The 26,918-nt window shown below is 44.5% G+C and overlaps 1 protein-coding gene across 1 annotated transcript in view; it reads right to left on the bottom strand.

Moving 5' to 3' along the window:
- Window positions 1–3,707: 3,707 nt before the first annotated feature.
- Window positions 3,708–26,918, bottom strand: part of LOC134203310 (uncharacterized) — a 120,291-nt gene continuing 97,080 nt past the window's right edge. The window contains exon 2 of the mRNA XM_062678186.1: window positions 3,708–4,599. Coding sequence (XP_062534170.1) covers window positions 3,743–4,378 — 636 coding nt within the window. The 5' untranslated portion in view covers window positions 4,379–4,599 and the 3' untranslated portion in view covers window positions 3,708–3,742. The remainder of the gene's footprint in view (window positions 4,600–26,918) is intronic.

The raw sequence follows: 26,918 nt of genomic DNA, 5'->3' as shown, positions 1-26,918 counted from the left end.
ATTTATTTATTTGAAAATTGCGCCCCATGCTTAAATGTGATTAAATTCAAGTTAAAGCTTATTCTAGAAACAGAACACGTAATACCGCCAGTGTAACACCAGATATTTATTTGATGCGTCATATACATCTGCATAAACAAGAATTCATATGGAAAGTATTGATGCTTTGGGGTTGAAATTAAGTTAAATTGGCATATTAGAATGATAGTGAAATTCTAATGAGATAAGATCTTCAAAATATACACTGTTTTTTTTTTTTTTTTTTTTTTTTTTTCTTGAGCAAGGGTAAACGGAAATCTGCAACCAGACACCTGAGGAGGTACTCAGGTAGTGTGGGGATGGGTATGTCATGTAACTCTTACCCGACCCACTAAAACCAAAACCCTTTCGCCAGTCCGTACCCCCGGCCCGCAATTAAGCAATACATCAGGGGGGGACTATTGAGAACGCTCACGCCTATGCTAACGCACTTGACGTCAATACACACAACATCGACTTCAAGGGTGGCTACCTCACCACCCGTCGATCGCAAGTTATGATAGTAACCTAACGGTCCGTATCATAATCTCATGTTGGAGACGAGCACCCCGACAACAACCACCGCGCGTGAACCGCAATGACCTCTATATCTACATACTGAGGTCCCCGCAGCCCACCCGCGACATGTTGGTTGTCGTGGTGAGCAAAGTGTTCACTGCATGACAGGTGCCCTTACTGCACACGTTGGTTTTGTTCAAGACGCCACCACCGCTGCAGTTTCGACATAATCTGTTGAGATGCTGTGTTCACCGCATTCCATATAGCTTCCTCCCGGCACATCCTCTCGACGAGGTTGTCCGGGGTTGTATCCATACCACTAATAAGCAGCATGGCATTGCGTTCTATCTCGAATCGCGGGCATGCGAACATCACATGCTCTGCCGATTCTACCTCACCTACACATTCAGGACACTCCGCAGAATCTGCGAAGCCAAACCTGTGTAGGAATTTCTTAAAGCAGCCATGTTCAGACAACACCTGTGTTAGGTGGAAGTTGACTTGACCATGCTTCCTATCAACCCAGTTGGACACATCTGGAATCAGTCTGTGGGTCCAACGACCTTTGACTGCGGTGTCCCATGCTCTTTGCCATTTAAGCAACGAAGCTGCTCTCTTGACACGTCGCACTTGCACCGAGTCCCTTTCGTTGAAGCACTCCACATCCTCCTCTAAGAGTATGTCGATCGGCATCATTCCAGCTATAACGCACACCGCCTCATATGATATGGTGCGATATGCGCTCGCGACACGTAAACACATCAGCCGGTGTACTCTGATCAATTTCTTTACATTGTACTCGGCTTTTAGTGCTACGGCCCATGCCGGCACGCCATAACGGATGATAGACAATGCTACGCCAGCTATCAGCCTACGCACTTGACTATGCACCGCCGATCTGTTGGACATCATTCGTGATAAAGATTTTATCGCCAATGAAGCCCGCTGACATGCATAATCGACGTGGCTCGTAAAATTGAGCTTATCATCGATCATCACGCCCAGATGCTTGAGAGACCTTACGGAGTTAACTGTGCAGGTCCCTACTCTTATCCTCGTCTGTTGCAGCCCACCCAAGTAACATTTTTAGTTTTATAACGCTCTTGAAGACCATAATTTACTCTACAAGAGTGTGATAAAACCAGTATAAAACCAAAATGTTACTAGGGCATGACGGTTATGCACTACCACGACTTCCGTCTTGTGATGTGCAAGGGACAACCGCCTCGAGTTGAGCCATTCCTCCACTCTGCCAATCGCGTATGAAGTCTTCAGTTCGACTTCGTCGAGAGTGTCTCCTGTTACCTCCAGCATTACGTCATCCGCGAAGCCTTCTATTTTCACACCGGCCGGGAGACTTAGGCGTAATACTCCATCGTACATAATATTCCACAGAACCGATCCGAGGATCGATCCCTGTGGAACACCCGCGGACACTACGATCGACTTTTGACCAGCATCAGTGTCGTATAACAGCACCCTATTCTGAAAATAGCTTTTCAGTATCCTGCACAGGTAATCCGGAACTCTCAATCGGTGCAGGGAGTCAGCAATTGCTGCCCAGCTAGCATTGTTAAACGCGTTTTTTACATCAAGTGTAATCAACGCGCAGTACCTAATACCTCTTCTGTTTAAACCTCTCGCTATCTTGGCCGTATCCGTTACCGCTCGAATTGCTTCGATGGTAGATAGCCATACTGGTTGCTAGATAAGCCACCAGCACACTCTGTATAAGCCGACAATCTATTCAGAATGACCCTCTCTAGCAGCTTTCCAGCTGTGTCGAGTAGGCAAATTGGTCTGTATGCCGAAGGATCCCCCGGCTGTTTGCCAGGCTTCGGTAATAGCACCAATTTCTGCCGTTTCCATCGATATGGGAAGTTTCCTTCGTCCATGCATCTCTGGAGGCAGCTCCTGAACATATCTGGATTGGCAAGAATGGCGTGTTTAAGGGCCAGGTTTGGAATACCATCCGGGCCTGGCGCCTTATTGAGCTTAAGTTTTCTTGCGGCTACGATAAGCTCTTCGTTAGTCACTAGCGGTACCACGTCAACTGACTCGTACGGAGTAGCGGGCCAGTTCGATGATTCATGCCTCGGAAACAACCTGTCGACTATTTTGGCCAACATCCCCGGAGATTTCTCAGGTGGCGTGGTATTGGTCCTAGCCATCACCATCCTGTATGCATCTCCCCATGGATTGTCGTTTGCCATCCTGCACAGCCGCTCGAAGCAGGCTCTCTTACTACATTTGATCTCGTAGTTCAGAGCTCTGCTCGCTGTCTGGAACACCCTGCGTCTCTCGACCTTATCAGCGTCTGTTCTGGCACGTCGCAGCCTCTTTGCTCGAAGACAGGTTCTACGAAGGTCTGCAATTGTGTCAGTCCACCAGTACACAGGTTGCCGGTTTCCGGGAGGTTTGGTCCTCCTAGGCATCGTCACATCGCATGCACGGGTTAGTACATCGATTAACTCGTCGCCACTTAATCCCGTTGTTCGCGTCTCCCATCGTAGTGATTCCTCCAAGAGTTCTGGGTTGAACTGCGAGGTGCGCCATCCTAGATCGGCTTTGCCGATCCGCCTTGTGGTTGCTACGGGGGTGTACCGGATCATAAAACGAATTTCCTGATGATCGCTGGAGGTATGCCCCTCATGAACCTCCCATTCTGGCTCCACCGTCCATCCCGCGCTGCAGAAGGTCACATCGATGCATGAATCACCGTTCGATCCCCTGAACGTTGGCACTTGGCCTTCATTCAGTAGGACTACGTTCAATACCGCTAGCGACTCTAGCAGGGTATGACCTCTGGCGTTTGTGTACCGGGATCCCCAGTCCACTGCCCACGCATTGAAGTCGCCTGCTACAACTAACGGTTTTAAGCCAGTTAGTTTTGCTGCAAGAATATTCACTACCCTAGTAAACTGCACTATACTCCACCTGGGAGGACAGTAGCAGCTACAAAAGTAAACACCGTTTACCTTTGCTATAACGAAACCCTCATCATCAGGTGATGATACTATCTCCTGGATGGGATATCGCCCGCAAGTCCAGATGGCCACCATCTGAGACTTATCCGCAATCCAACTACCGTTACCGGCAGGGATGCGGTATGGATCGGACAGCAAAGCTACATCAGCTTTACACTCAGTAACTGACTGTTGTAGCAGCAATTGAGCCGCCTTGCAGTGGTTCAGATTCAGCTGTGTTACCTGCGTGTCTGGATCCTTCTAGAGGCCGGACAAGCCTGGACACCGGTGAGGTGTCTGTTGTCTGTACCCGGGGGACAGATCAGACACCTTGGTGCAGCCTGACAGGTGCGAGCTTGGTGGCCTTCAGCTCCACACCTACGGCATAGCTTACTGCGATCAGGTCCTTTACAGTCATAAGACTTATGACCGTTGCCAAGACACCTGAAACAGGTCTGAAGCGGTTGGCTTATACTTAGCGGACATACCGACCAACCCACTTTCAGTTTAGCCTTATCCATTACCTTTTTGGCCTCAGCCTGAGGTACTTGGAATGAGGCAACCTGCATTCCCGCGAAGCTTTTGCGTAACCGAACCGTAGATTCCTGGATCTCGACATTGCACTGATCTCTCAGTGCGTCGACCAGGTCTCTAGCCTCGCTTACTTCATCCAGGCCCTTGCACTGGATGTTCGAAACTGGACATAGGGCTCTTACTTGAACCCCATCGCCCAGGACCTCCTCCGTCAACTTTTTGTACTCAGTACTCTTCTGAGCAGCATCCCGCTTCAAGACGAGAATCATCTCGCCTCTCCGCGTCCTTCGGATGCAGTTGACATCCTCTCCTAGGCCAGCGAGTTTGTCATTAACTCTCATGGCCTTCAAGACTTCGGCGTAGCTCTTGTCGTCAGTACTGACGATAATCGCCTCGCCTCTGTCTTTACGCTTACCACTGACATTGGAAGGCGCACCCGTCTCCTTCTGGGCTCTACCCTTCTTAACAGTGGCGCGTATCGCTCCGCCTGCCGCTTTCTCTGCCGCCTGCTGCCGTTGCCTTCTCGCCTTCTTGGCATTCACGACCTCCCTCCACGGTAGATCTTCCTACTGGCGAGCTTCAGTGGTCCTCGATGGTGGAGGCACTGGGTTCACCGGCTTGGGATGGCCATCCTTCTGCTCGACCTTCTTCCTTTTCTCTGGCTTCGGGGCTGCGGACTTCTCGACAGCTGCTTTCAGGTTCGCCTCCTGCGTAACCTTACTCAGCTTCGGGGTCGCCCCTGTTACAGCCATCCTTTTGCGGAGTTCCTCGACCTGGCTCTCCGCCAGCCGTTTGCCCTCGGACAGGGGACGAATCTTCGATTCTGCCTCCTCTTTGTCCCTCTCCACCTGCTTCCGCTCCTTGACAAGTTTGCGGAGCTCTCTCCGCACTCTTGCTGGCCTCTAGTAGGGACCTTCACTCCGATTTGGCCTCAACTACTAGGGCACAGAGTGCCTGCACAGCAAGTTTCAGATCCTTGCTGTACTTAACCCGGTTGTCTAGGAACGACATAATCACGTCGGATACCTCCGTGACTACCTCCATCGTGTGACCACCGCGTTCTTCGTGGTTCGCCATCACAGATTTGATGACGCGGGTCAGGGTGGGGCCGTCCATCTTTACTTCAACCGGCACTTCCTCAGACCCTCCACGGGCTTCTCCATCGCCTTCCCCCGGCGATCTTTGGGGAGACCTTTCAAGGCCGCTACGTCTGGTGAAAGGGTTCTCCTTACCACCATTCGCCTCACCTGCATCCCTCGACGTTTTGTGTTTTGTGTTGTTGGAATTCATCGCTGTTGGGTCCCCCTTGCGGCTGCTGTCGAATCCTGCTGGTGTAGTCGCTTTCGCGATCCCATGGTTATCTATACATACCTTGCGGCATGCAGGGAGGCCATGCGAGGGTTGACACTTTCGTGTTCAGAGCCAGATCAGCGCTAGTCAGGGAAAAGCATCTGAGCCTACTCCCACTCAGCTGCCAGCTGAGCGACAGGATTGTACCGCGTGCTACAAGGCCCGCCACGGTTTTAGGGGACGGAAGACAGCCTGGCCATTAGCCCATTCGCCGTTTCAGGTCGGTGTCACCCGGCCTTACTAAGAGAATAGAATAACCAGACTACCAGCCCTCGCGTTCACAATATCTCAATATCCAAAAACAAGACCAATAGCATGCAACCAGTATACCATAATCAGGATCTTACTGGGATCAATCCAGATGTGCCGATGGCACTCCCTGGGCTTGTGCTTTTGAAGCGGCACACAGTCGCTTTGATAGAGTCTGCTTACGAGCACTTGTGTTTTTTGGGAGGGATTTTAGCAGAGCCCACTGCTAAATCCCACCACGCCCTAGGCAGTTCTCCCTGACTCACAGACAGCTGGGGAGGGGTCGTCAAGCCCTTGGACATGGTCCCTGCTGCCCCTAAAAATATACACTGTGATGGAACGGAACTCCTATGGTAATCAAAATATCAAAAGTTTCGCTTTCTAAACTCATTGAATGTAATGCATCGTATTAAGATTTTTACAGGTTTATGTGCCGACTCCTTTTAAAAACAATTATGTTGATGAGTAAAACAATGATCGAAATTTAAACCGTACTTTCTGTAGTATATTTGATTACCTAATTTATTCTTGATTACTCCGCCCTCTGTCCAAGCCAAGATTTTATAGTCTATTTAAATCGCCTCCATTTAATACCAATGCATTTTTATCTAAAAAATAACGGATTGTAGAGTTCAAGTTTACCATATCCCGCTATTTTGAATATCTCTTAATTAAACAATTAATTAATCTCTCTTAACTTAACAATTAACATCGTCTCAAAGCTTGTTGGTTCAATTTTGTAAATGAAAAAATACTAAGACCACCTCCACCAACTTGGTATGCTTCATAGAGGCATAGGGCTTCAAGATGATTTACATGATTTTATATAAATAAAGTACGTTTTAGTTTAACCATTTTTTTGACGTAGGACTTACGTCTCTCTTTACTATACCGGGTGTCATTTCAAAATTTCTAAATCGGCCGCGTTACGCTGTGTTGAAAGATTTCAAACGTTAACAGCTTTTACCCTAGTGAACAGATTTCTGCAGTTAACCCCTCAATCGACAGCTTTCAAGTATGCCTTTCATATTAATGCTTGATAATATCCGAAACCTTGTTTCAATAGGCCTAAAACTGTTTTCAAAGCAAAACATTGAATTCACGAAAACCTATAAATATGAGTACCGCATCATTCTTGCATCATTCCATTGCCACGTTCTGATTGGTGCAGACGTCAACGAATGAGCTCACGCTAGGTCTGCTAAGAAGGCATAAAATAGCGCAGCGCGAATTTTTCCTCTCAATCTAACCGAAACAGGCAAAGCAATAAAAGCATCGCATCGTCGGAATTTTTGAACGGTTGCATCATCGTCTCAGCCACGCATTCGCAAACCTAAAGCCTTTTTAAGAGCAAGGCAGAATCGTCAGCATTCTCAGGTCAGCATCATCGGCATTTTCAGCCCGTCATTGTCGAGAAGCCAACAGTAAGCGCGGCACGGCGGTGTGTGACGATAGAGTGTCGTCGACAACACTACTGATCAAGTTTTCTCGGCCGATGGCAGCAGCGGTTAAGCGTTTGCTATTCCTGCAGACATCGATTCATAATGTTTTAAACAATCATAAACTCCCAGTTGAACCGCTCAAGAGGAAATTTACATCATTGTGAATGGATCTTTTCAGAACCACTAATATACTTACTAAAGAGTTTTTCGCAATAGAATCATTTTGAAAATGTAGTACAATCAACTAATTAGAGAGCGTTTGCGTGACAATTTTATTAATTCGCGTTCATGGCGATGAATTGTTACAAAATTATGTCTTCCTCGCTCACGACAAAAGAAAATGCGTTTCTTATTCTAAGATTTCAACGAAAATTTTGTAATTTCTCCATTAGAATTCCAAAAATTGTCACTGTTTTGAGTCTAAATATTTGAATTTAAAATTTGATTTATTTGTTGATGTGAATAGGTAAATAGCTACTGAATTTTGTGCAACTTTCAAACGTTGGTATATAAAGCTTTTGAATATTCTTGGTTAAAGCTTGGGAAATTCTAACAGAAATTGGTTGGTGACTTCCTGCTGGAAAACTTCCGAAAAATCTGTTGGTAAATTTTCAGGATTTTTCACAGAAATTCTTGTGATCATAACTAAATTAACTTCGAAGGAAATCGCAACGTGAATTCTTGCGGGAGTTTCTCGGGAATCTCTGCAAAAACTCTTCCGGGAAAACATTTTCAAAAATTTTCAACAATTTTTTTTCAAAATCAACATCAAAAACAATTTCTGCGGAAGCACTTAAAAGACGGGTGTTCATGTCCTTCAACAGACATGTTTTGAATACGCCATGCTTTAGAATGGTTTAAAAATGACAACAAGTGGCGCCCCTCTCCTCATAACATTTGTTTAATCAATGCTCAAGAGTGTAACCATGGAATTCAAACAGGGTTTGTTAATATCCGAAAATTGATGTTAGTAAATAACTACAAACGTTAATTTTGTTCTCGAAAACATTTGCTAACGAGAATAAAGCCCATCTAAATAGACATAAAACTAGTTTTCAAATAAACGTCCTTAGATATAGAATTTCATTTGTTTAAATAATCCTAAAACTAAATCCGCACAAAGTCCTAAAATCGTTATGTAAATCAGCGCCGAATCCGCGAAAACCGCAAAATCCGCGAAAATCGCGAAATCCGCTTAGTCGTAACAACCCTGAAATTGTACTTGGGTGCCGAATCCAATATTCTAGAGATAACATTTTATGCGTGATTTTCATAAATAACGTCAAAACTAACAGTGGATAATTTTTCTGACTTAACCGCGAAGTGGACGAAGGACTTCACTTGACCACGTCTTTAAAGATTCATAAGATGTTCAAATCTATCACATAATCTTATTTGGATAAAAAACCACCGATAACAGCTCAAACATTAATAAACTATCAATCGATTTTTCATCAAATGTTGGATTTTTTGGCATTGATAAAAAAATATGTAGAAAAACATTGTTTGATACTGACCGCACACAAAGCGAACGTGACTGAATGATCGTCCCATGTTATTTATTCTAAATCTTATCACCCGAAATCCCATGTCCGGGTGTTTCCTTCCTTCTACTACTAACAATGTTGTCTCAGAAAAGAACACCCTACTTCCCACCTGAACTGCAATTCTAAGCTCGCTTGCCCGGCTTATTGGCCTGTATCAAGCGAAAAGTCCCGTTAAGAAATAGACGCCAGCAGCGAGCAACAAGCGTAAAAAAGAAGAAGCCCTTCTCGAACGCGTTGATGATTAAGGGTATGCGATAACACATTTTTTCCTAACGAAACGAAACGAAACGGAATTTGAAATGTCTGTGTTGATTCGAAACGAAACGAAACGAAATATAGATTTAGTTTCGGGACTTCGAAACGATACGAAATCAACGTCCATTTAATTCGAAATTTTTCGAAACGAAACGAAATTTTATTTTTTTTCCGCGGAATTTTTGTTGAATTGATTTTACTTTCTGTACTTAATTTTGATTTCGTTTTCTCAAATTGAATTATAGTAATAGAAGAAGCAGTCTGTTTATAATCGCCGCGTTCCTGTTTACCATTTGCGATAAGGCAATACCCCAGCATTTCTGCCGCCTTCAAAGGAATAATTCCTGTTCCTGTTCCTGAACTGTTCATCGTGGAGTGGGTGCTCCCGAATCTGATCCATTTATTATCAGTTCAGCTTTATATCAATAGTATATATATAAAAATATAGGTATTGTAGATTTTTTTTATATTCTGATTCAAATTCTATTTAAAACCTTATTTCATTTAAGACTTATGTGATTGTGCTGAAGCATACTTCATATTTATTTATCAGCGTGGTTTTATGGTGTTGAGCTAAATCAAAACCAGCATATACGAATATAGTATACGCAGATAGATAATTGTTAATAGCAAACATTTGCCTGCTAGACGAATCCTCTGCACCTTTCTGAAATGCACAAGATTGTGTTTCAGAAATGTAATCGCAAAGTTTTTACGACTGCAGTTTTCCAGGTATGAAGAAATACTTTTTCCTGTCTCATATAAAAACATATCAAAAGGATATAATTTCCTTCCAAATTTAACCTTTTTATAGGAGGCTCGGAGACCTCCTCGGAGGTGTTCAATTTTGATACATATAGTTAAGTTTGCCATTTGAGGTGTTTTTCGTGAGATATTGCGAAACAGATTCGGCTGCCGGTGGGACTTGAAACCACACTATTTCATTAAGTACACGGACGTATTACCAATTATACAACAGCTGCCCTTGCGAGAAGTTGTTCCATTACCAGCTAATAACGATGGGATATCAGTCAATTTCCCGAATCTGCTTTGGCAAAAAAAAATGTAAAAGTCTGACTTCCCTCACAAGTCATTAATCAAGAAAATATAGTCCTATATACAATCAACTCGACGAACCAAGCTATTGTCTGTTTGTCCTTGTATATGTGTTTGTTCATATGAGGAATGCAAGAATTGTTGTGAAATTTTCATATTCAACCGAATTCAATTGAGTGCAGAAACAACATGGACAGTATGAGCCTGTCACGCCCTTACAGTCAATTTAGGATAAGGAGAGAAAAATTAGTTACTTTTTAAAAATTAGATACTCATAATTATAAGATTATAAGGGGAAGTCTCTGCATCTCCGTGAGCACCACGGGAAGGGAACTCTCGGTTTGTTGAAAAGGTAATCCATATGAAGCCACCTTGGTAAGCGACTAAGTATTTATTGTAAACGAAGTTATTTTGAAAACTCGAAGACGAAAACCGAGATTCAAATCAATCCAACGCAAAATCATGTGCTTCGTTTAATGTTTTCCTTGGGGCCTTCCTAACTTGTGTTCTTAAGCAGTGCTTAGTCATGCGCTTAACCGTTATGCGGCCGACAGGGTACCCATGTTCCTTTTTCAACTTCAAGTGGTGATATTTCAATGTCTTTTTATAGCTGGAAGCTGAAACTCGGTGACATCTATAAACTCCATAAAATGTAGTATCTCTGATAAAATCGCGTTGATGCAGTGCAGTGAGGGGGGACGTGAGGAGGGGCATTTTTTCACCACGTGGATGGCCAACAGGGTACCCGTGTTCCCATAAATTCATATTTTCATAACTTTAACAATTTTAAACCGATTTAGATTGTTTTGACAGTTTTGGAAACAGAAACTCATATTCTTTTTTCTCCCTGTCAAAGTTTATAGTTTTGACGTAAACTACGTCTAAGGGGAAGCCTCGGATACAGGGTGCAAAATGAAAATTTCCAAATTGGGGACCGTCACGAAATCATGTAAGATTTCAAACGGTAATAGCGACTTTATCTTTCGACGGATTTTCGAGATTTTCTTATAAATAGATTCGGAAACTTTCCACCAATTTGCTAATTGTATTAAAACTATTCATAATCAACGGCAAACTATTGAAAATGTTATTTCTTTCCAAACCGGGGGAAAAATTCAATCCCGTTCATAAATCCCCAACACGGACATCAGATTGCAGTAACGTACTGGCCTTTAGATCCACTGCTTCGTTTTCCCTGTGTATAAAAAGCCCCGTGTTTCGCGTGCGCGCGTCATTTTCATTCTGCATGTCACGGAGAACGGACGATTTCGTTCGCATGGGAGGACTCGTTGATTGAGATTTATGAGTGATGATGCGGATGAAATTTTTCGTTCGTGGTGGCGGTCGCGGCAACAGCAGTACATCTTTACATCCGTGTTCCCAACAGCATCGTTGAATCTGGCAATCAACGTCGTGCTGTTGATGAGGCACATAAGTGGTAATGAATCGGTTCTTTTCAGGACCACCATTATGTTTGGGAGGAAGGTTAAGATGAAATAATTTTGACGTAAACTACGTCTAAGGGGAATACTCAGATACAGGGTTTAAAACGGAAATTTCCAAATTCGAGACCGTCGCGAAATTAGGATAGATTTCAAACGTTAATAGCGTCTTTATCTTTCGATGGATTTTTAATCACTTAATCTGCAGAAGTGGAATCATGGGTTGAATCTTATGAGTTGTTGCGTTACTGCTGCCGATTTATTGCAACAATCTCATGAATTTACTCTCAGTCAAACCAAATTCCTCCAATGAAAAATTTAATGCCCTGAAAAGGACAGATTTCAGATCATGCGGATTTCTAATCACCAACTCAACAGCAACCATTCGATAGTCAGAATATCACAAGAGTATTTCACTCAAATGCAGATGCTGGCTCTATGGTTTTACCGCTACACTGCAACAGATTGCCATCGTTGGATTCTCTGTAGCAACGATCCTGTTACGAGCACTACCTACGCCATCGGTGGGAACGAAGAGCGTGCGTCAGAAGGAGAAGCTGCAAAAATGTATTCGCATGGATGGAAATTAAACCTGAAACAAGTAGCAGTCTATCTACCAAAATAATAATCTTGAGGGGAAATTTCACTGGTATTGATGCTATCTATGCGAATAAATTTTTGTAGCGTTCCTAACGCACGGTCGTGATTCCGCCACCGACGGAAACTATCAGCAATCACCAAGCGATTAATATGAACTTTGATCAAAATTCGTCTCGCCTCAAATTATGCCTTAAGAGCTGCTTTCACTGATGACACTTCAGACGCAACCGTTGCAGAAATAAACACCACCATAGCCGCCATCGTAGACACGCAAGAAAATTCCATCTGAGTGCTGTTGATGCTGACGACGACGACCGCGCGACCCACACCATCGCCGGGAAAAAAATTTCCGGTAGGAGCTCCACCGATGCCGAAGGTGGTACCATGGTCTGGTCTCCGCGACATCTCGAACGAAAAGGCTCGCGCGCGCGGAAGAGCTGCTCTCTTGTAATCAATAAAGTTGAACCTGTAGCCACGCCCCTTTGGTGAGTGTTTGACGGTTACACAATATTTGCAGTCATACCGGACAACAAAGAGGAGGGACTAATGAGCCATCTTTATTGGTTATAAGAAAACTGCTCTCCCCCGCGCGCGCGTGGCAGCATTCACGCAGTTCGAGACAGCAAAATGATGATTTGGCAAATGAGTGGAATGATGCGTTTTGACGTAAACTACATCTAAGGGGAAGCCTCAGATACAGGGTGCAAAATGAAAATTTCCAAATTGAGAACCGTCACGAAATCATGTAAGATTTCAAACGGTAATAACGTCTTTATCTTTCGATGGATTTTCGACATTTGCTTATCAATCGATTCGGAAACTCTCCAGCAATTTGCCAATTCTATTTATACTATTGATTATCAACGGCAAACTATTGAAAATGTTATTTCTTTCCAAACCGGGTGAAAAATTCAACCCCGTTCATAAATCCCCAACACGGACATCAGATTGCAGTAACGTACGGGCCTTTTGATCCACTGCTTCGTTTTCCCTGTGTATAAAAAGCCCCGTGTTTCGCGTGCGCGCGTCATTTTCATTCTGCATGTCACGGAGAACGGACGATTTCGTTCGCACGGGAGGGCTCGTTGATTGAGATTTATGAGTGTTGCTGCGGATGAATTTTTCGTCAGGTGGTGGTGGCGGTCTGGCAACAGCAGTACATCTTTTCATCCGTGTTCCCAACAGCATCGTTGTGGAAATGAATCGGTTCTTTTCAGGACCACCATTATGTTTGGGAGGAAAATTAAGTTGAAATAATTTTTGACGTAAACTACGTCTAAGGGGAAGCCTCAGATACACTGCCGCTAACCGCAAGTCGAGCACATCTGTATATGGAGGCCCATATACAGATGTGCTCGATTTGCGGTTAGCGGCAGTACAGGGTGTTAAACGGAAATTTCCAAATTCGAGACCGTCGCGAAATTAGGATAGATTTCAAACACGAATAGCGTCTTTATCTTTCGATGCATTTTAATCACTTACTCTGCAGAAGTCGAATGATGGATTGAATCTTATGAATTTTTGCGTTACTGCTGCCGATTTATTGCAACAATCTCATGAATTTACTCTCAGTCAAACCAAATTCCTCCAATGAAAAATTTAATGCCCTGAAAAGGACAGATTTCAGATCATGCGGATTTCTAATCACCAACACAACAGCAACCATTCGATAGTCAGAATATTACAAGAGTATTTCACTCAAATGCAGATGCTGGCTCTATGGTTCTACCGCTACACTGCAACAGATTGCCATCATTGGATTCTCTGATGCAACGATCCTGTTACGAGCGCTACCTACGCCATCGGTGGAAACGAAGAGCGTGCGTCAGAAGGAGAAGCTGCAAAAATGTATTTGCATGGATGGAAGTTAAACCTGAAACAAGTAGCAGTCTATCTACTAAAATAATAATCTTGAGGGGAAATTTCACTGGTATTGATGCTATCCATGTGAATAAATTTTTGTAGCGTCCCTGACGCACGGTCGTGATTCCGCCACTGACGGAAACTATCAGCCATCACCAAGCGATTGATATGCACTTTGATCAAAATTCGTCTCGCCTCAAATTATGGCTTAAGAACTGCTTTCACTGATGACACTTCAGACGCAACCGTTGCAGAAATAAACACCACCATAGCTGCCATCGCGGTAAGACGCGCGGCTACAAAGCAAGACCATGCTGAGGGTGGCTGGGTTCGATTCCCGGTGCCGGTCTAGGCAATTTTCGGATTGGAAATTGTCTCGACTTCCCTGGGCATAAAGGTATCATCGTGTTAGCCTCATGATATACGAATGCAGAAATGGTAACTTGGCTTAGAAACCTCGCAGTTAATAACTGTGGAAGTGCTTAATGAACACTAAGCTGCGAGGCGGCAATGTCCCAGTGGGGGATGTAATGCCAACGAAGAAGAAGAAGAAGATAGCTGCCATCGTAGAGACACGCACGAAAATTTCATCTGAGTGCTGTTGATGCTGACGACGACGACCGCGCGACCCACACCATCGCCGGGAATAAAATTTCCGGTAGGAGCTCCGCCGATGCCGAAGGGGGTACCATGGTCTGGTCTCCGCGACATCTCGAACGAAATGGCTCGCGCGCGCGGAAGAGCTGCTTTCTTGTAATCAATAAAGTTGAATCTGTAGCCACGCCCCTTTGGTGAGTGTTTGACGGTTACACAATATTTGCAGCCATACCGGACAACAAAGAGGCGGAACCAATGAGCCATCTTTATTGATGATAAGAAAACTGCTCTCCACGGCGCGCGTGGCACTTCATTAGAAATGTCGCGGGCGGCGGTCTCAGCATCGGTTCTTCTCAGGGCCACCATCCTATGCAAAGGAAGAGGTGAGGCGAATATTGTTCAAAGAGCAAATTAAGCACTTGGCGACGCCCTAATGTTGCCGTCCGTAGCAGAATCACGAGTACGCCCCGGGAGGAGATGCTACAATTATGAATTCGTATGGATGGCATCAGTGGCAGCCAGGTGAAATTTTCTCAAGATCTTATTTGATTTTGTTGCAGCTTGTGATTGGGAAGGCGGATTATTAACAACCAATCGAAAGATGGAGACAGTTCAATCGAAATGATGCCGTCAGTAGCGAAATCACGAGTGCGCTTTGACGCGTGGTCTTTGCAAAAACATGTGTGCGTCTTCAGTGATTTGACGGAAGTTATCCTCATTTCTAAAATTTTAACGGTTAAATACAGTAAAAAGTGCAATTAAACTTGATAAATTGAAATTTAGAAATACCCAAGTTTAGTTAAGCTCATTTAGAATATTTTTCGAAAAATTCGAAAAAGAGCAATGAATTGAATTTAAACAAACAAAACTAAACTACTCATATTATACAAAACTCGGAAATTCAATAAATTTGTTTTAATTACATAAATATATTAGTTCCTTTTAAAATGTAAATTTCATAAGAAATCCAAAGAGTAATTTTGTAATACTCATGGATAATGGCACTAGATTCTTCATTTTACCAAACTGTTTCACGTAGTTTACGTCGGGCGGTCGTGTCTTGTACACAACCCTTATGATTTTTTACCCATGGTTATACAAGAAATCCTTGATGTCTACACGTCTACAGTCTACACGCGTAACCAAATGACTATTAACCAGTTTCAAATATGTTACATTGAACTTAGAATAGTCGGTGTTCACAGTATATATTCTGGGTCTCCAAAAACCCCTTAAATAAGGACTCAGTTCTCCAAAAAATCCCTGGAATAAGATCTTAAGGTTTGCTTGCGTAACCAAAGGTCTATCGTGAAAATTCAAAAACGGTGCATGCTCTTTATGGTGTTTGGTATATAATGCGTTTAGTATATGTTCCGGGTCATCCAACAAATCTCTGGAGTAAGGCCTTAAGGTCTAAAATCGTAACCATGGGTCTATCGCCTTGTTTCAAAAGGGGTACATGCCTTTTATGATCCTTCAAATAGAACGTTATTACTACATACGTCTGTGCTATCCAAGAAATCTCTCGGATAAGTCTGTGTCATACACGAAATCCCTAGAGAAAGGCCTTAGGGTATATACGCGTAACCAAAGGACTTGTTTCGAAAGTGGCAGATGTTATTTGTGGTGCTTAGAAAAGAATGTAATGGCAACATATGCTCTGCGTTATACAAAAAAACTGTGGTCCTTGGAATAAAATGTGATCACAACATATGTTCTGCATTATTCAAGAAATCTCTGGAGTAAGACCTCAGTCATACAAGCAATCCCTGGAGTAACGCCTTGTGGTCTGCCTGCGTTTCACAAGGTCTATCGTCCAAATTCAAATACGGTACATGCTCTTTATGGTAAAGCATAGAATGCGTTCAAAATGATATGTTCCGGATAATCCAAGAAAACTCTGGAGTAAGGCCTTAAAGTCTAGATGTGTAACCAGAAGTCTATCGACTTTTTTTAAATTGGTACATGCCGTTTCTAGCTCTTGGAATGGAATGTGATAACTAAATATGTTCTGCCTTATCCAAAAAATCTCAGAAGTAAAACCTTAGAGTCTACACGCGTAACTAAAGGTTTGTCGACTAGGCTGAAAAGTAGCACATGCTCTTTGCGGTCATTAGAATAGAATGTGATCACTGCATATGTTCTACGTTATCCAAGAAATTTCAGAAGTAAGGCCTTAGAGTCTACAAGCGTAACCAAAGGTCCATCGACTAGGTACAAAAGTTTTACAAGCAATTTGTGGTCCTTTGAATAAAATATGATCACAAAATTTGTGCTGCATTATTCAAGAGATCTCTGGAGAAAGACCTCAGTCATACAAAAATCCCTGGAGTAAAATCTTGTGGTCTGCTGGCGTAACCAAAGGTCTATCGTCCAAATTCAAATACGGTATATGCTCTTAATGGTACTCAGCATAGAATGCGTTCATAGTATATGTTCCAGATCATCCAAGAAATTTCTGGAGTAAGGCCTCAAGATGTACACGCGTAACGAGAGGTCTATGGACCTATAGACCTATGGAAAATTGGTGCATGCTTTTTGTGATCCTCAGAATAGAATGTAATCACTATATATGTTCTGAGTTGTCCAAGAATTCTCAGAAGTAAGGCCTTGGAGTCTACATGCATAACCAACGATCTATCAAATAGGTTCGAAAGTGGCACATTGTTAAGATATCCAAGAAATCCTCATAGAAAGACCTTATGGTTTATATATTAGTAGTAAAATTCTTCTTTATTTAAATCATTTTTTGTTCTACAATCATTTTATACATGTACAGTGATCGGCCGGCATGGCCCTCCAACTTCAATTTCAATTATTGTTATTATTATTATTATTATGCTATTACTTAATTTTTAAAATATAATGTATCATGACGGCCTTTAGGAGGCGCTGGTGTGTTTTTTAAAATTTGATAACCTAACTACTATGTACACTAATATTTACAATAAAAATTTGATAACCTAGATTGGAACTAGCGCCCTAATTGGAGCCTGATCCGAATGCAAGCAACGGACCCTAAACTTTTCTTTACACTCACCAAAGCGTTCATGTAAGGTTTTTATTCCGGCCAGACGGTGGACCTCGGATGTTCTTGTCCTGGGAGGGGTGTTGAGGATCATCCTCAGGAATTTGTTTTGGACCCGTTGAAGTTTGAGGTGGTGGGTTTTAGCGCAGCTCTCCCAGACCGGCATGCCATATTCGATCACAGGGAGGATGATTTGCTTGTAGACAGCAAGTTTATTTTTCAGGGACAATGACGACCGGCGGTTGATCAAAGGGTACAGTAGTTTCAACAAGACGTTACACTTTGTCACCGTTTTGTCAACCTGTTGCCTGAAGATAAGCTTGCTGTCGAGGGTCAAGCCAAGGTAGCCGGCCTCATTGGCCCATTCCACAGTCGTGCCATTGAGGATGATTTTACAGTCCCCAGGCGGAACAAGTTTAGGGGATTTGGAGTGGGGGAAAATGATGACCTGGGTCTTCGCCGCGTTGATACAGATCTTCCAGCTGGTGAGGTACTCTGTCAGGGCATCCAGGCCTCGTTGGAGTTTTGCCACTAGCGCTCTGATCACTCTACCGTTGTAGACGATGGATGTGTCATCTGCGAACAGAGACAGAATGCCGCCTTCTGGAGGTTCTGGCATGTCGGAGGTGAACAGATTGAAAAGCAGGGGCCCGAGGATACTGCCCTGGGGACGCCTGCGACGATGTTGTGCGCATTGGAACTCGCTCCGCTGATTGAGACCCGGAATGTCCTTGCCGACAGGTAATTGTTGATGATTTTCACCAGGTAGCTGGGAAGATTGTAGCGTTGTAGTTTGTACACCAGGCCATCATGCCATACATTGTCAAATGCCTTCTCGACATCGAGTAAGGCCATGGCGGATGTTTTCGAGACAAACTTGTTCCGTCTGAGGACGTTGGTAACTCGGGTCAGTTGGTGTACAGTTGACCGACCGCGTCGGAAACCAAACTGTTCCTCGAGCAAGATGTTGAGATTTTCGGCAGACTCAAGTACCCGATGATGAATAGCTTTTTCGATTATTATTATATTATTATTATTTATTCAGACTAAGGCCGAAGTGGCCTGTGCGGTATATAAGAGTCTTCTCCATTCGGCTCGGTCCATGGCTACACGTCGCCAACCACGCAGTCTACGGAGGGTCCGCAAGTCATCTTCCACCTGATCGATCCACCTTGCCCGCTGCGCACCTCGCCTTCTTGTGCCCGTCGGATCGTTGTCGAGAACCATTTTCACCGGGTTACTGTCCGACATTCTGGCTACGTGCCCGGCCCATCGCAGTCGTCCGATTTTCGCGGTGTGAACGATGGATGGTTCTCCTAACAGCTGATGCAATTCGTGGTTCATTCGCCTCCTCCACGTACCGTCCGCCATCTGCACCCCACCATAGATGGTACGCAGCACTTTCCTTTCGAAAACTCCAAGTGCGCGTTGGTCCTCCACGAGCATCGTCCAGGTCTCGTGTCCGTAGAGGACTACCGGTCTAATTAGCGTTTTGTAGATTGTCAGTTTGGTACGGCGGCGAACTCTATTCGATCGGAGCGTCTTGCGGAGTCCAAAGTACGTACGATTTCCAGCCACTATGCGTCTCCGAATTTCTCTGCTGGTGTCATTTTCGGCAGTCACCAGTGAGCCCAAGTACAAATTCTTCTACCACCTCGATTTCGTCACCACCAATGCAAACTCGCGGTGGGTGGCTCACATTGTCTTCTCTTGAACCTCTTCCTATCATGTACTTCGTCTTCGACGTGTTGATGACAAGTCCGATCCGCTTAGCTTCCCTCTTCAGTCTGATGTAGGCTTCCTCCATCTTCTCAAAGTTACGTGCCATAATATCTATGTCGTCGGCGAAACCAAATAGCTGGACGGACTTATTGAAAATTGTACCACTCGTGTTAATCCCTGCTCTTCGTATTACCCCTTCCAAAGCGATGTTGAATAGCAAACACGAAAGACCATCACCTTGCCGTAACCCTCTGCGGGTTTCGAAGGGACTCGAGAATGCCCCTGAAACTCGAACTACGCACATCACCCGATCCATCGTCGCTTTGATCAATCGTGTCAGTTTATCCGGAAACCCGTGTTCGTGCATTAGCTGCCATAGCTGGTCTCGATCGATTGTATCATATGCGGCTTTGAAGTCGATGAATAGATGATGTGTGGGCACGTTGTATTCGCGGCATTTCTGCAGTACTTGGCGAATGGCGAACACCTGGTCCGTGGTGGAGCGTTCGCCCATAAAACCCGCCTGGTACTGCCCCACGAACTCCCTTGCAGTTGGTGCTAGTCGACGGCATAAAATTTGGGAGAGTACCTTGTAGGCGGCGTTCAGCAATGTGATTGCGCGGTAGTTGCTACAATCCAGCTTATCGCCCTTTTGTAGATGGGACACACGACACCTTCCATCCACTCCTGCGGCAAAACTTCCTCCTCCCAAATCTTGGTAATGACCCAGTGCAGCGCTCTAGCCAGTGCCTCACCACCGTGTTTAAATAGCTCTCCTGGTAGTTGGTCAACCCCAGGGGCTTTGTTGTTCTTCAGCCGGCCAATCTCCTCCTGGATTTCCTGGAGATCCGGAGCCGGTAGAATTATGTCCTGCGCGCGTTCTCCCAGGTCTATCACCATACCGCCATCTTCGTCTGCCACATCGCCATTCAGGTGCTCTTCGTAGTGCTGCCGCCACCTTTGGATCACCTCACGCTCGTTCGTAAGAAGGTTCCCGTTGATGTCCTTACACATATCAGGCTGTGGCACGTGGCCCTTACGTGAACGGTTTAACTTCTCATAGAACTTTCGTGTGTTATTAGCGCGGTACAGTTGCTCCGTTTCTTCACGGTCTCGATCTTCCTGCTGGCGCTTTTTCCTCCGGAAAGTCGAGTTTTGTCTGTTCCGCGCCTGTTTATATCGTGCCTCGTTCGCCCTCGTGCGGTGTTGCAGCAATCTCGCCCATGCTGCATTCTTCTCTTCCACTAACTGCTCACATTCGCCGTCATACCAGTCGTTTCTCTGATCCGGGGCACCGTCCCTAGTGCAGCGGTTGCGGTGCTTCCAATGGCGGATCGAATATCTCTCCAGCCATCTTCAAGAGACGCTGCGCCTAGCTGCTCTTCCGTTGGAAGTGCCACTTCCAGCTGCTGCGCGTATTCTTGGGCTAGTCTACCGTCTTGTAGTCGCCCAATGTTAAGCCGCGGCGTCCGACTTCGACGCGTGTTGTACACCGTCGAGAGTTTTGAGCGCAGGCATACTGCAACGAGGTAGTGGTCGGATTCAATATTCGCACTGCGGTAAGTGCGGACATCCGTGATGTCGGAGAAGAATTTACCGTCGATTAGAACGTGATCGATTTGGTTTTCCGTTTCTTGGTTAGGTGATCTCCATGTGGCCTTGTGGATATTTTTGCGGGGAAAGAAGGTGCTTCGGACTACCATTCCGCGGGAGGCTGCGAAGTTTATGCATCGCTGGCCGTTGTCATTCGATACGGTGTGCAGACTATCCGGTCCGATGACCGGTCTATACATTTCCTCCCTTCCTACCTGTGCGTTCATGTCACCGATGACGATTTTAACGTCCCGCAGTGGGCATCCATCGTATGTCTGCTCCAGCTGTGCGTAGAACGCTTCTTTCTCGTCGTCGGGTCTCCCTTCGTGTGGGCAGTGCACGTTGATGATGCTATAGTTGAAGAAACGGCCTTTAATCCTCAGCTTGCACATCCTTGCGTTGATTGGCTGCCACCCAATCACGCGTTGGCGCATCTTACCCAGCACTATGAAGCCGGTTCCCAGCTCGTTGGTGGTGCCACAGCTTTGGTAGAAGGTAGCCGCTCGATGCCCGCTTTTCCACACTTTCTGTCCTGTCCAGCAGATTTCCTGCAGCGCCACGACGTCGAAGTTGCGGGGATGTAATTCATCGTAGATCATCCTGTCGCAACCTGCGAAACCTAGCGACTTGCAATTCCATGTTCCAAGCTTCCAATCGTGATCCTGTATTCGTCGCCTAGGTCTTTGCCGATTATATCGAGTCGCATTATCTCTTATATTGTTCGTAATGATTGGTTTTCTAGGCGGCTTATTGGGCCTGCGCAAACCTCCTGTCTCGTCGGAGGGCCGTCGTGTCAGGGCTGTTTAGCGTCCCACCTAACACCAGGACTTGGGCTTGTGCGCTTTGAGCGACACACGGTCGCTTTGGTGGGGCCTACTTGCGGATACATGCAGCTTTTTATAGAGGTTTAACAGGGCCCACTGTCAAACCCCACCACATCCTAGGCAAGCCCCACAACTCGCAGATGGCCTGGGGAGGGATCGTCAAGCCCTTGGACATAGTCCCTGCTGCCCGCTTTTTCGAATAGCTTGGATAACCCTGAGAGAAGGCTGATGGGTCGATAACTTTTGGGAGAGGAAGGATCCTTCCCAGGCTTCCGGATGGGGATGACTTTCGCTGACTTCCAGGACGATGGGAAGTAGCTAAGCCGGAGACACTGATTAAAGATCAGCGAGAGGTGCTCAAAGAACGGAGCACTCATGTGTACCTTATGGTTTATACAAGTTACCAAAGGTATATCGGCTAGTTTCTGAAGTGGTACATAATCTTTGTGGTCCTTAAAATAGAATTTAATCTCAACATATAGTCTGTGTTATCCAAGAATTTTCTGGTGTAAGGCCACGTAAGAGCTTAAGGTCTACACGAGTAACCAAAGGTGTATCGAATGGTTTCGAAAATGGTGCATACTGTTTGTGGTCCTTGAAATAGAATGTGATAATAACGTATGTTCCGCATTATCCAGGTAATCTCTGGAGTAAAGCGTAATGGTCTACACGCGTAGCCAAAGGTCTATTAACCTGTTGTAGTATTTCTCAAGCCATACCACTTGCTTCTCAGTAAGTTACAGCAGCTCTAGTGTGACTAACTACAGGTCTAGTTTTGACACAATGCAAATGTAAACAACAAAGTTATTTGTATTTCACAATACCTTTTAGGGAACTGCTAAATATAACATGTTGTTCAGTAGAGCATAAAGTGTTTTGACACCGATCATAAACCTTTTGGCAAACAGCAATTAACCGAATAACTATTTATGCAACTTATTTGATTTGTTTCTGGCATGCAACAACCCATAATTTCCCAAGAAGTCATTTGCGATGCAACGTCAAAGGAACAAAAATGAAACCTAGTGTGTCTCTGAACCTGAAAAGTAACTTTCATGAGACTTGGAGTATTTTCAAAGTATCCAATACAATCAAAAAGAAACAAGCGCTTATTTAAAATATGTTGCGCGTCATGCCTGGGTTAGAATTGAATGTTTACTCATCATATGTTCAAGGATGTTCAAGAAATCTATGATGTTCAAGAGTTCGAAATGTACACTCGTTACTGAAGATCTACCAGCTTGCTACAAATATGTAAGATTTTCCTTGTGGTACTTGGAACAGAACATGTTCAGGAAATATTTTCTGATTCGTCGAAGAAATGGCAAGGTCACATTCTGTTCTAACGTGTGTAGATCCTAGGGCCTTACTCCAGAACGCAGAATATATGTTGTGATCGCATTCTATTCTAAGGACCACAAAAAGCATGTACCACTTTTGAAAATAGTCGGCTCACCTTCGGTTACGCATGTAGGCCCTATGGCCTTTCTCCATGAATTTCTTATATAACTGAGGCCTCATCCTAGAGATTTCGTGGAGAGCACAGAACATATGTAGTGATCAGTTTTTATTCTAAAGACCATGAAGAGCATTCATCACTTTTGAAAACTGTCGATAGACCGCGTGTAGACTCTAAGGCCTTACTTCTGAGATTTCTTGCATAACGCAGAAAACATATTGTGGTCATATTTTATTTTAAGGTCTACAAAAAGCATGTTACACTTTTGAATCCATTTGAACCACATTTGGTTACGTGTATAGACCCTTACGCATTCTCCAGAGATTTCTTGTATGATTAAGACCTTATCCAAGAGATTTCTTGGTTTGCGCAGAACATATGTAGTGATCACATTTCAGTCCAAAGATCTCAAAGCGCATGTTTCACTTTTGAAACCAGTCGATAGACAGATGTAGATCTTAAGGCCTTGCTTCAGAGATTTCTTATATACATATGTTGTGATCGTATCATTTTCCAAGGTCCACAAAGAGCATGTACCACTTTTGAAACCAATTGACAAACTTTCGGTTACGCGTGTAGACCCTACAGCCTTTCTCCAGGAGTTTCTTATATGACTGAGGACTTATCCGAGAGATTTCATGGATAGCGTAGAACATATGTAGTGATCACATTCGATTTCAAGAAGGACAAAGAACAATTCTTGGATGACCCGGAACATATACTTGGGTTACGCGAGTAGATCCTAAGGCTTTACTCCACAGATTTCTTGGACGACTGAGACCTCAGTCCAGGATTTTTTTTGCATCGTCCGAAGCATATACTGTGAACACCTTCAATTCTAAGAAGCGCAAATAGCATATAGCATATCTGAGACTGGTTGAATGGCCTTCGGTTACGCGTGTAGACTTTTAGGCCTTATTTCATTAATTTCTCGTATAACCATGAACAATGGCTGTACATCTAAGGGGGCGAACAGAAAATATATGTTGGAACAGTCAAAATTATCCAAATCGGTTCAAAATTGTTGAAGTTACGGAAGTATCCATTTATTGGAACACGGGTACCCTGTCGGCCATCCACGTGTGTTTTTTTGTTGGCCGCATAAGGTTTAAACTAGGTTTGAAATTTAATAAAATAAAGAGGCGCTAAATAGGCGCCTTTAATAAAAAAAAAAGAGGCGCTCTAAAATACTTCACAAGGGCCTCAGGAATCCACGCCACGACTTTGGCTCTTTGATAAAGTTGTACTGATCTGATTCATATCTGATTACATTTACACTCTAAGCCTGACGTCTTAAATATTGAGTCGGATCACTATTGAAAAAAATGAGTATTCTATCCTAATTCTAAAATATTAATATATATAAATAAATTTTAAAGATATTTTTCGTTTTCTGTTGGATATTTCTAACAAAACAGCAAAGACGTTTTATAAAAGAAAACTAAATACTTATTTGTCGACTCAGAATGAGATAATGTTGTAGGCGTTAAAAGAAATTTTTGTATAACATTAAGTTTGGAAAACAGCTTTATGATTTTGTTCAGCGGCGCAGCCAAAATTTTTGATAATACACGACCAAACGAGACAATATGGTTTAAGTCTAAATTTGTTTCGAAATTCCGCGGAATTCCGTTAAATTTCGTTATAAGCTAGTTTTTTCTGGCGAAATTTTTGTAATTTTACGAAACGAAACGAAATCAAGAAATCTGATTTCGCCATGCTCAAATTCCGCGAAATTCCGCGGAATTTCGTTTCGAACCACCTGAAACGAAATTTTTCGAAATACCGCATATGCTTATTGATGATGATGACGCTTTGGCTGACAAAGAAGCGGGATACAAGACACTAGCTGATTGGCCCACCAATTGGGAAGCAGAGAAGATTCAAAATTAAGTATTTAGTATAAAAGAAAAGTGCATTCACTCGCAGAGCATTCAGTCTTTTTTATACCATCACTAGAAATTAGCGGTTATTTGAAAAGATCGTTTTCGTACTTTTTGCACTTAGCCGAAGCAAACAGCCTTTTTCAAGGCTCTAAGAGTTGTTCTCCTTCAGTCGCTATCGCACGGATTAGAAGGCGCTTCAGTGGAAGGGCTGAGATACAGTCTACATCCCCTGCTAAGCCAACTTGTGGTTTATTTCAGGCAGTCCTTCAGTGGGAAGGTTGCCACTGTCGAGGCTAATATTTCGTGACCGGACAGATACTTTCTGAATTTTTTTGATGATTCTTGTTCGAGGTAGATTTGATTTCTGTGTCGGTTTGATGAGAAGATTTTGCCAAGGAATGGTATGCAACGCCGATTATTTATCCAAAATAATTGATGTGAGAAATTTGGACATATTATGTATCTTAAAGGTATGGTCAAGTCAAGTCCTACGTCCACTTAGCGGTTATGTCACAGACATTACCCACTGTTCGTTTTTTCCCAGAACGGTGTCCCTGCAGGATTACCACCGCTTGTCGGAATTCCGCAAACGGGTCCAACGTAAAACGAAGGCACGGGTCCTTGCAAAGATCGTAACGGGATCAGTGGGTACAAATAGCGCTAAGAAGCACCGTTGAAATTAAAATAGCTTCGGGTAGTATTAAAAACTTCCTTCCGCAAAGAGAGAAAGAACCGCACAGCACGAAAGCACGATGCGGTCTGATCGGTAGACAGCTCAAAATAGAGATTCAACGGTAATTTTCGACGTTGTGCAAACTGCCAGCTTTATGTACGGGAGTGATGTCAGCAGATTTCCATGCACTAGGAAATATACCTTCCGTCAAAGAACGATTAAAGAGAATAGTTGCAGGTAGAGTAAGTGAATCGGCACAGTTCTTGATGAAAAGCGGTGGTAGACGATCGGGTCCAGCACCTTTGGAGTCATTTATACCTCGGAGTTTGGGGCAGCAGGGACAGCAGGGACAGCATGATGTCCAAGGGCTTGACGACCCCTCCCCAGCTGTCTGCGAGTCAGGGAGAACTGCCTAGGGCGTGGTGGGATTTAGCAGTGGGCTCTGCTAAAATCCCTCCCAAAAAACCACAAGTGCCCGTAAGCGGACTCTATCAAAGCGACTGTGTGCCGCTTCAAAAGCACAAGCCCATGGAGGGAGTGCCATCTGGCATGTGGAGTGTCCCTACTTCGGTAGGGTAGTGCGTGAGCTGCTTCGGCAGGGAGTGAGTGATCTGTTTGTGCTGAGGCAGGAGTGTCATAGCGAGTCGCCGCCGCTATGGCAGCCTCGAAGCGCAGCAGAAGTCTGAGTATGGACTGCACATGCTAAGGTAAGAGTGTCGTAGCGTTGCTACCGCTATCGACACCTCGAGGCATGGCAGTGGAGTGTTAGAATAAGTTGTGGAGTGTACCTACTTCGGTAGGGTAGCGCGTGAGCTGCTTCGGCAGGGGGTGAGTGATCTGGTTGTGCTGAGGCAGGAGTGTCATAGCGCGTCACCGCTATTGTCACCTCGAAGCGCAGCAGAAGTCTGAGTATGGACTGCACATGCTGAGGTAGGAGTCGAGGGACCTATCGACACCTCGAGGCATGGCAGTGGAGTGTTAGAGTGAGCACCCGGAAAAGGGTCACATGGAGCGAATGGTCTTTGGAGAAGCTGCTTCGGCGGCAGGGTAGCAGTGGGTTGTACCCACACACCTACAGTTGTGCACATGTGGTGCATGGGGAGTGTCCCTGCTTCGGCAGGGTAGCGTGTGGTCTGCTTCGGCAGTGGTGTGATTGATCTGCTCGTGCTGAGGCAGGAGTGTCGTAGCGCAATATCTGTAGGCCCAGGCAGTTACCGCTATTGACACCTCGAGGCATGGCAGCGGAGCGTCCGGGAGAGCATCCAAGTAAGACTCAAATGGAGTGAATGGTGTGC

Source organism: Armigeres subalbatus, unplaced genomic scaffold (assembly GCF_024139115.2).
Source record: "Armigeres subalbatus isolate Guangzhou_Male unplaced genomic scaffold, GZ_Asu_2 Contig1754, whole genome shotgun sequence".
Lineage (NCBI taxonomy): Eukaryota > Metazoa > Arthropoda > Insecta > Diptera > Culicidae > Armigeres > Armigeres subalbatus.
Note: the sequence above shows the minus strand (reverse complement) of the source record. Positions and strands in the feature narration are given on the sequence as shown.